The sequence below is a fragment of the Apaloderma vittatum genome, unplaced genomic scaffold (assembly GCF_000703405.1).
Source record: "Apaloderma vittatum isolate BGI_N311 unplaced genomic scaffold, ASM70340v1 scaffold8228, whole genome shotgun sequence".
In the NCBI taxonomy this organism is placed as follows: domain Eukaryota; kingdom Metazoa; phylum Chordata; class Aves; order Trogoniformes; family Trogonidae; genus Apaloderma; species Apaloderma vittatum.
The window spans coordinates 8,186-17,739 of NW_009730156.1; the positions used below are offsets into that span (position 1 = coordinate 8,186).

General features: G+C 49.4%; 2 protein-coding genes across 2 annotated transcripts in view; one reads left to right on the forward strand and one right to left on the reverse strand.

The window, feature by feature from the left end:
* WDR31 (WD repeat domain 31) overlaps positions 1 to 944 on the forward strand; it is a 7,276-nt gene extending 6,332 nt beyond the window's left edge. The window contains exon 10 of the mRNA XM_009874679.1: positions 892 to 944. Within this exon, the coding sequence (XP_009872981.1) occupies positions 892 to 944 (53 nt within the window). The remainder of the gene's footprint in view (positions 1 to 891) is intronic.
* A 799-nt stretch (positions 945 to 1,743) lies between these two features.
* PRPF4 (pre-mRNA processing factor 4) lies at positions 1,744 to 8,962 on the reverse strand (the record flags this gene model as incomplete). The annotated part of the gene is made up of 13 exons (XM_009874680.1): positions 1,744 to 2,020; positions 2,198 to 2,316; positions 2,403 to 2,510; positions 2,653 to 2,775; positions 3,056 to 3,145; positions 4,287 to 4,410; positions 5,406 to 5,464; positions 5,776 to 5,870; positions 6,795 to 6,888; positions 7,133 to 7,212; positions 8,074 to 8,161; positions 8,380 to 8,566; positions 8,785 to 8,962. Coding segments are annotated over 13 exons (1,539 nt in total), but the record flags the coding sequence as incomplete, so codon positions are not given.
* Positions 8,963 to 9,554: the final 592 nt, after the last annotated feature.

The following is a 9,554-nucleotide window of genomic DNA, read 5'->3' on the forward strand; positions in this document are numbered from 1 at the left end:
CTCCGCGAGAGCTTCCCCCGACAGCAAGCACCAGGCGTGACCAGCGGGGCGGGGGTTATCAGTTTCAGTTTTGGGTGGCGGGGAGGCACTGAAGCTGTTTAAAAGCCAAATCGTGGGATACGTCCAGGCCAAGCTCTTGCTCCTGAGAGAGCCTTGCACATTTAATTCACAGAACCTCCCCACAGGCTCGCTGCACAGAGCCGGGGCTGAGGGAGGAGATGATGAGCTGCGAGGAGCCAAGGGGCAGCACCAAAGGGTGCCAGGGCACAGGGCAGGGAGCACTCAGCCTCCTTCCTCTCACTCCAGCTGGGTGGAGCCGAACACGGCGCGACAGAAACCCTGTGCTGGGATTTATGCCCCAGGAGCAATGTGAGTGTCGACACAGGAGAACATTCACTAGTGTCCAAGATTTCATCCTAAGCCAGCTAGAAATGCAGAAGCCTGCTTGGGCCAGGTTTGTCCTGTGAGTGGCAAACACCCTGCTGGGGCTCATCCTGGCTGGGAGCCCCTCAGAGCTGTCGGGCTCTGACCCTCTCTGTAGCCAACACCTTATGAGATAACTCCAGAACCAGCCTGAGACTGCAATTAAATATTTTTGTTAGTTGCTGGCCTCTCATCCCATCGTCTCTTCCCTGGGAGTAGGCAGCAGCCAGCTCACAGCATGCGGCAGATGCCACCGTACTACTGGGAAAGGGGGAGAAAGCCACACCATTCTGCTGGAAGTAATTTGTGAGCAGGTTTTTGAGCTTGTTGGTTTTTTTTCTTAAAACATGATCTCCAGCTGCAGAGGACAGTGTTGAGGACAGAACTGTGTCCCTCCCCAGGGCACAGAGAGAGCTGCTCTCCACCTGCCAGTGGGGAGATGAATCGGTCTTCTCTTTTATCCTGAAGGTGTTCTAGAAGAGCAGACAGAAATCAAACCGTGTGTTGTGAAGTACCTGTAATTTCTCCCTTGCTCAGTCAGCCCCAGAGGTTAGGGTGTGCATTCAACATGCGATTCGTTTTTTCCAGAATGCAATATTTGCAAAACCTGAATTTAAAGAATAAACAACAAGTAAGAAAGCTCCCCGCAGTGTAAGTTAGAACGAGACGATCCTACACTGAAATAGCCACCTTCGTATCATCTCAGGTGAGACAGAACAAAAACTTAACCAGGAGACACCAACAGGGATTTGAACCACCCAGCTGATGAGACTGCTCCAGGAGCTAGGATGTGAGACGGTAGATGGAAAAAACTCCCTGACCTTTAACACCCGCTGTGAGTGAACACAAAGGGGGGCCTGACCTCCACATTCAGAGACCACCTTGGCAGAGCCAGGGCATGCAGGGGACCGTGCTCCTCCAACTCTGACAGCTGCTTCTTCTTTCTTTAAATGCAAGTGAACTTTGAAGCCATAGACTCCTGCCAAAGGCTCCCAGAAAATGGAAGGCAAGAAGGAAATTGGCAGAGGCTGAACAACACAGCACGCCTGAGGGGTTGTGTGCACCTCTCTGCCACCTCCCTGTTTAAAATAGACCAGAGAAAACCTGTGAGGCTAACTTGGCAGGGAGGGTGGAAGCAGAGGGATCATCTCCCAATTACAGCATGTGCAGTGTAAAAACGAAGTCCTAAAAAGTGGGAAAACATCACCCAGGATGTGACTCCAGCCAAGCACCGTCAAGCACAGATGCTTCAAAACCACCTCAACCCCAGAGCAGGCAGTGAGTACAGCTGCCGCAAGGCACGCTGCAACGGCCCATTCCTTTTTTTCTTTAATATCAAAAAAGCAAGTCTTAGCTCAAAGCCATTAACGCCTCCATTCCAGTTCCTTGGCAGCGCGTCTGAGCTACTCTGCTGTCCACAGCTTGAAGGTTCTGTCGTAGGAGCAGGTGGCTATCAGCTGGCCGTCAAGGGAGATGTCCAGTCCCATCACCTTGCCCTCGTGGCCGGCCAGCGTCTTCAGAGGGGACCAGCCGGGGTGAGTCCAGATCTTGGCAGTGTTGTCGTACGCACCCGTGAGCAGGAAGTTACCATGATTGGCTGCGGCAGAGGATGAGAAGGGAGAAGTGAGATTTGCAAATAAAAACGTGACAAATCTTCTCTGCTAACGAGTACGGGCCTTCCTGAGCTGTGGATGTGTTTTGGAGTTGTCCCACCCCGCTGCCAGCTCAGCTCAAAAGCAGCAGGGATTGGGAATATCGGACAGGAGGCACTTACGTTCGAATTTCACCCCGGTCACCAGGTTCTGGTGGGCAGGAATGGTGTAGATGCACTTCCTCTGGCGGAGGTCCCACACCTTGCAGGTGTTGTCACCACTGCCAGTTGCCACGTGGTATCTGTCAGAAGGAGGAGGAAGAAAATGCTGTTGGGAGCTGGGCTTTGTGCTCGGAGATCCCACCTAAACCACGAGTCCGTTCCTTACCCATTTGGGGAGAAGTTAACCCCGTAGATCTCCTTCAGGTGACCTTCTAGAAACATGATGCAGCGTCCTGTGCGCAAGTCCCACACCCGGCCAAAAGCATCCAGTCCCCTAGGAAGGGAGAACCCAAGCGTTGTCCATCGGAGACTTCAGCAAGAGCCAGAGCACACTCAGCCTCGCCAGCAGAAACCGCGGGAGCGCTTGGCATCAGATAGTATTTCAGGCCCAGCATCCCGATGCAAAGCAAACTCACCCAGTGCCGGCGAGAGAGCCGTCCGTGTGAAAGGCGATGTCGTAGACCCCTTTGCTGTGCCCCTCCTGATGGAGAATCTCTTCCTGAGCTTCCAAGTCCCACAAGCGCCACGAGTGATCGTAGCTGTAAAAACAAAGCATTTGTGTCATTAAATGTATCTCCAAGGAGGTCAACAGGGTACTTCACTAACTGTCTGGAAATTTTATTTCCAGGTTTCACAGGAGGGGCAGAGAAAGCAATCTCAAGACTCACTGTTATTTATGCTGCAACAGCCCAGCTGCCGGGGAGAGAACGGCCAAGCGTTGCCCGTGGTGGGCTCCCCAGAAGACAACCAGCGGTAGCCACTGGGCTACCAGCTAGAGAGCTAAGGGTGATGTCTTAAAGCAAGTAAGAATTTCCGTACCAGGTAGTACCCAGGAACCGCCCGGACGGGTGCCACATCACACGTGCCACTCTCATGCTGTGGCCTTCAATATCTGCCACTGGTTCATCGCTGCAAAACAGAAACAAAACCCACAGGGCGCTGGTCAGAGGCAGCTGGCTGGAGCCAGGCCTTCGCAAACGTTCTGATCACAGGAAAAAAGTCTGTTAATTAAATGCAAGCCAGACAGGAAAATTAGAGTTTTAACTAATGACTCTGGGCTCTGCCTTTTGTTCACACAGCAAAAGCTCTAAGAAAAGCTCCTTTATCCACATTCCTGTCGGTTATACAGCTCTCCTGGGATAATTATTGCCTGAAAATTAACAAGGCCCTTGTTAACAGCGCTCTGAAAGCAGAAACAAAACATGGACTCCCTGGACAGCACAGTTTTATTGTGACTGCTCAGAACATATCTCAAACTAGAGCAAACCCTGCTGTTCTGAAGAACTGTAGGGAGGCAGGACAGAGCGAATATTTATTCTCCCAGAATTGCAGCAGGGCAGTAACCTTCAGCAGAGGACCCCAGCAGCATGTAGCTCTCTTTCCTACAGACCGACCAGAGAGATGTGGTCTCACGAGACTAATAAACTCCCTGTCCCTTGGCACAGGTTTGCTTTTGCAATTAGCAACAGCAGCTTTCAGCCAAGGGTAAACAACGGAGGATCTCAGGGCTCCACTTTTCAAGCACAGCCAATACTAGGGCTTGGTGTCTACACCGTCCTCCACAGGCTCACGAGACGCTGTGGATCTTCTAAAAACTACATCATACAGTGACAGAGCCACTTGTTTTCACTACAGGCTGAAGTTTTTGTGTGTATTTGGTTAAGTTCCTCTCTGAACACTGTCACTTCCTGACAACTTGGAAGTTCATTTCTTAATCTCCAAGAGAGGAATTTTTCTCCTAAATGAAAGATTAGAACAAAACAATCTCCAAATCTTCCATCCATCACCCAAAGCAGTTTACCAATGCCCAGCAGCAATTCTGACTTGATTCTTTGCAGATGATTTCCCCTCACCTTGATTCCCCTAATCAGGGTGAGCTCTTTTCCTGCTATGAAGGAGGTGGCACATACTGAGGCCAGGAATTGCACTGGTATAACTACAAGAAAAGGTTATATTTGCTTGAGGATGGTCAATGTCCAGTGTTTAATAACACAAAAATAAGTCCCAAAACACCAATGCTGCAGCTGTGCATGTCTGGTATCATTCTGACCTTTCAAGGCTCCAGAGTTTGACGGACCCATCGGCCGCACAAGAGGCCAGGTTAACGTCCTTCTTGTCTATGGAGACGGTGGATTTGGGATGGAAGACAATCGCTCCTACGTTGGTGCTATGTCCTGAAGAGAAAGGAGAAATCAAAATCCATGATCTGCCACGTGATCTCAGCCAGCTCTTCAGAAAAGCAGCATTTCTTTGCTACTAATTAGTCAGGTACCACTGTGTCAGGTGAAGCCACATTGTAACTTCAGACACGTCTGTCCTGCAAACAGCTAAACACTTCCAGCAGCACCCACGCAGGAGTATCAAAAGCCAGTGTTTGTAACCCTCAAAATACAGTGAAAATTCACCATATGAATCAAGAGATTCGTCCTTCATTTTGTATTTAGTCAACACTGTGACCACTGTTCAAAGAACCTCACTGCTGCTAAGTGACCTGGCCAAAAACACTGGTATTTGGCTCAGAATAACTCAAACCAGGTTTTGAAACAAAACACCATTCACAAACAGTAAACTCAGGACTTTGCTCTAAGAGAAAAGTCAGGTCTACTTCTTGACAAAGGCCAGGTCTACTTCTTGACAGGCTGCGGGAGCTGGGATTCTTCAGCCTGGAGAAGAGAAGACTCCAGGGGGACCTTATCCCTGCCTGCAGTGCCTCAAGGGAACCTCCAGGCAGGCTGGGGAGGGACTTTTTACAAGAGCATCCAGTGGTAGGACAACGGGAAATGGATTTAAATGGACGGACAATAGGTTTAGACTGGATCTTAGGTCGAAATTTTTCAGTCCAAGGGTGGCAAGACTCTGGAATAGATTGTCCAGAGACGCTGTGGATGCCCCCTCCCTGGAGATGTTGGATGAGGCCTTGAGCAACCCGGGCTAGTTGGGGGGTTGGATTAGATGATCTCTAAGGTCCCTTCCAACCCAAGACATTCTATGACTCTGTGATTATCTGACACGTGCCCCTGCTCTGCAAGCCTGAGCGATGCTCTCACTAGAATAAAATCTGCCCAAAGGACACTACATGTTAAGTCACAAGGTAATTCAGATGTGGGACCTCAACCCAGAGAGAAAGAAAAGAACAAAGCAAAGAGTCTCAGTGAAAGTTGCTCTGTACCTCGTAAGGTGTGAACAAGGTTGCAGTCAGGCACAGACCAGAGCTTGCACAACCCGCTCCTGTTGAAGACAAGAAGTAACATCAGCGTAAAGAGGAACGTCAAAGAACGGATCAAACAGGGATGCAAAACCACCCTGGGGTGTTGTGATGGCTAAAATACCAACACGCTTCAGACAACCAGCCACGCAGATTAACACAGACTGAAATCTCTGTTAAGCTCTAAAATGTGGTGATGAGTGGGCTCAGTGTAGGAAGAAAAAGCATCTCTGAACTCTCACAATTCACAGGCCTCCGGTAACATCCCTCTGTGCTCTCCACTGCCGCTGCGCAATCCCAGTCTCCACAGCATGTGCAATAAAAGAAAACTTACCAGCAGGCTGTTGCGAGGAGTTTGGAATTTGGGCTGAAGTGGCAGTAGGACAGTGGGCGATCATCCCCAATCTGACTGCAGAAGTTGTTCAAGGACTGTAACCACATACAAAGGAAACAAGGAGTGAAATACAAACGACCTAGAGAAAGCCCTGGCAGAAGACTGAGGGGAAGGAGGCGCACGCTCGCACGAGGAGGCAGAGGCCTTTTGAAAGTCACTTTCAAAGGGAGGAGCTGCCTCAGAGCCACTCCAGCCCCAAGCAGGAGGGCCACCGAGCCACCCTCACCAATGGAAACTAGCCTGGCCCTGGGGCGCAGCTTAGCTCGCATCGTGCCACCCACCTTGCCACCAACAACCCCGCAGGCCTGCTTTGCAACTACAGTTTTGACAGAGAACTTAGTGTAGCTTTGGCCTCTTTCTACAACTCATCCAAGAAACACAACCTGACAGCCCAGGGCAGGCGATATGGTGTGCTCAAGGGAGAAGCAAATCCTCTGGCAGCTAATGCCTCAGGGTGTAAACAGGATTAGAGCAGCAGCACACTGAGTGCTTGAGCCTCTCTGTTCTGTTAATCTGAGAATCTGACTTAACAAGCTCAAAAAGGGCGGGGGTCTCAGAGTCATCTAAAACATATTTTACACTGCTGTGTTGGTTGTTATCACCCTTGGGTTTATGTGCTCGTGATGATTGTACACAAAGAGGAAAGGGAGCAGCACCTTCCTAACCAGCTAAACCTTTGACACAGCCAGGAATAAATTCCTTTAGCTTCACAGCCAAGTGATAAAGTGACACAGGGATGCCTCTTCATCCCTCTGCCACGCAAAGGGACAACTACAGTGCCTCTGTCTGAATCCCCAAAGAGTTGGAGCATGTGTGCTGCATACAGCAGGGCAAGAGAAAAAGCAGAGCTTTCCAACAGTGCAGAAGATGACAAGCACCTCTGGGCAGCTGAGCTCTTCCTGACCTCTTTAGAGGATCAGCAAAAAGTAAAACCAGCAGTTAACAGCTGCCAAACCTACCCGCAGGGATTTGTGTAGCTCCTGTCTCTGTGATGTCCTGGTTGCCTCTGGAATCTCTTTGAGCAGGCGGGCTTCTTCAAGCCTTTTCGCTGCCCTGTGAAGAAAAGGTGGAGTAAGAAGTCGCTGTATTTTCCTGCCCTGCTGCTGGGTCTGTCCTTCCTCTTCCCCAGACCGGGCTAATTCTAGAGTCAGTCACCAAGAACTCAAGCTTTAAGCTCCCTGGACTTGTCTTCCCCATTTCTTCGATCTCGAACTTCCTGCGCCACCCCAGTGGGATTAGAGGCCAGGTTTTACAAAAGGTGGCACCTCCCACCTTCTTTTCTGCTGCTTTATCTCACCTGGGGAGCGAGTAGTTAGCGATCCACAGCCTCGCTGTTTTCAGACTGCGGGGTCCTTCGTGGTACCAGGTTTGCTGATACTGGAAGAACAAAATTGAAGAAAAAGCTCACGTGATACCGCTCTGCCATTCAGTTACCTGACGTGACCTCTTCTTAATACCTGAGTGCCACCACAGCACCTGCTCTTAGACCCTGGTGTGTTAATGTCTCTTTTTAAGGGCATTTTGCAGAACTATAAGCCCTATAAAAAGGGAATAAGAGGGACACGTCAAACTCTCTGCCCTATAGATCAGATCCTGATGTGCTGCCATTTCCCTCAGGACATGTCCCAGCTGAACACTGGCACACCTTCACGTAATGACGTAAGAGGAATTAATGTAAATCCTGTGAGGTACCCAATAGTTGTGTTTTGCTTTAATAAATTTAATGGAAATCCTCCCTCCTTCCCTACATGTCATCCAGTTAAAGAAAAAAAAAAAAAGCCCAGAGCTCCAGAAATTATCCTTATTTCTAATAGCAACCTCCAAAAATAACAATAAAAAAAACAGAAAAGAGAGAGGAGAAGCAGAAAGAAAGAAGAATCAAAGGCAGAAACAGACACAGTAAAAGAAGCCTGGTTTTTTCTTCCCAAATATGAAGCCAAACAACAATAATGAACTTTTTATACTAAGTAACAGTCCGGACTGACTGATCTCCCATTTCATATGCTGTATGCAGCACGGAATTTGACCTGCAGGGGCAAGCCAGACTTGGATTTAGATAAAACACCGCCACAGTTTTGCTCAAAGGGTAAACACAAAAGAAGCACAAAAGGATGACATGAGAATGCACAAAATGACCAAACTCAAGAGCCCTGGACATAGCAGAGACCGTCAAGGCACGTTATCTCAGAGTGTCACACCTGCCTCCCGCAGCACTGAGAGAACGAGAGAGACCATTACCTCATCTTTGGATTTTTTAGACCTGTCATCGTCTTTCCTGGTCTTTTTTAATGCGTCTGTGCCGACCACTGAGAGGATGTTTCTTAACCTGGAAAGAAGCACATTTAAGTCGTGTTTGCCCAGTGAATTCTCAGCCAACCTCCCAGGTAACTCCTGTGAACCATTTGTTGTTCCTCAGCATTCTGGCTGCGCTGTAACGAAGCACGACTGACTGCGGCACTCCCCGCACCCCGACTACAAGCAAAACGTCAGGAATTTGATAAACGGAGAGTTCCCCGATCACAGCGCTCAGGGCAGACACAGCACCTCTCCCTCCGTTCGGCAGGACCTTCTCCAAAGAGCGTGATGGGCTCCCCGAGCGCTCGCAAACAGGCTTTCACTTCCGAGTCGTCGGTGGAGACGTTGATTTGCCGGGCTCTCTTCCTGCGCTCGAACTCAGCCAGCACCTCGGCCTGCCGCTCGCTCATGTGGTCCTCGAGATCAAAGACCTCACCTGAACGAAAAGCGAAACCATTGGTTTGGAAACAACAGTTGGACGAGAGAGCCCCTCCCACTTCTCAAACAGGATGATTCAAACAAAGAGCCAACAGCCCAGGCCACGGTCACACGTTTTTCACTTCAGATTAGGCTCAAAGCCAATCAGAGACTATTAAAAGTGTCACATTGCAGAGTGAGACAACGAGGGAAAAAAAGGTGGTGAAGCATTCTCACCGCTGCTTATGTTGATGTTGCCAGCCTCCATCGCAGCTTTCATCCCTTCTTTTCCCAGCAGCCCCGATTCTCCTTTTGCCAGACGCTCCCTTTCCTTCTCCTCCAGGCTGCCATAAAAGATGGGGGCTCGCTTGGCTGGAGGAGCATCGCCCTCTTCAGCAGGCTTGCTCTTTGTGGCCTGGAAGGTAAAGGCAGAATTTTAAGTGTGTTTTAGGTAAAAAGGAGTCAACTAAGAGCTTGGCTGTGCATGTGTCCCAGTTGTGAGCACCATGATAAAAGTGCCAGGCAGCCTCAGAAAACTGTTATCCTGGTGCTGTAAACCCAGGACAGCAAGAAAGCACAGCTCTTCTGAGGCTGTTGGGGTGCACCTCCTGAGGAGACCTGGAAATTGCACTTGGAGGGCTAGTGCTGGTTGATAAGGCTATGTGCCAGGTGCAAAAATCAAAGCAAAATGCCAAACTAAATAATGTGCTTAGTGTTATATTCTGTTTCTTTGTTATCTGCTTAGGTCTCATTCTTTAAGGCTCTGGTTTTTTATTCATATATTAAAAAAAACCCTCTGGAAGATTCATCTTTTCCAGTCCTGCTGGAAAAGGCCCGAGCGATGCCGATCGCCGGCTCTGGGTGCCCGCACTGGAAAATAAAGCGAAACAGCTCCTGGCGCCCAGGCGAGGAGCGTCACAACAACGAATTTTCCATGAAAAATTAAAAGAATTTTTTAAAAACGCATAAAAATGCCTGAGTTTTTAAGGCCTCCGGTGCCACGGACG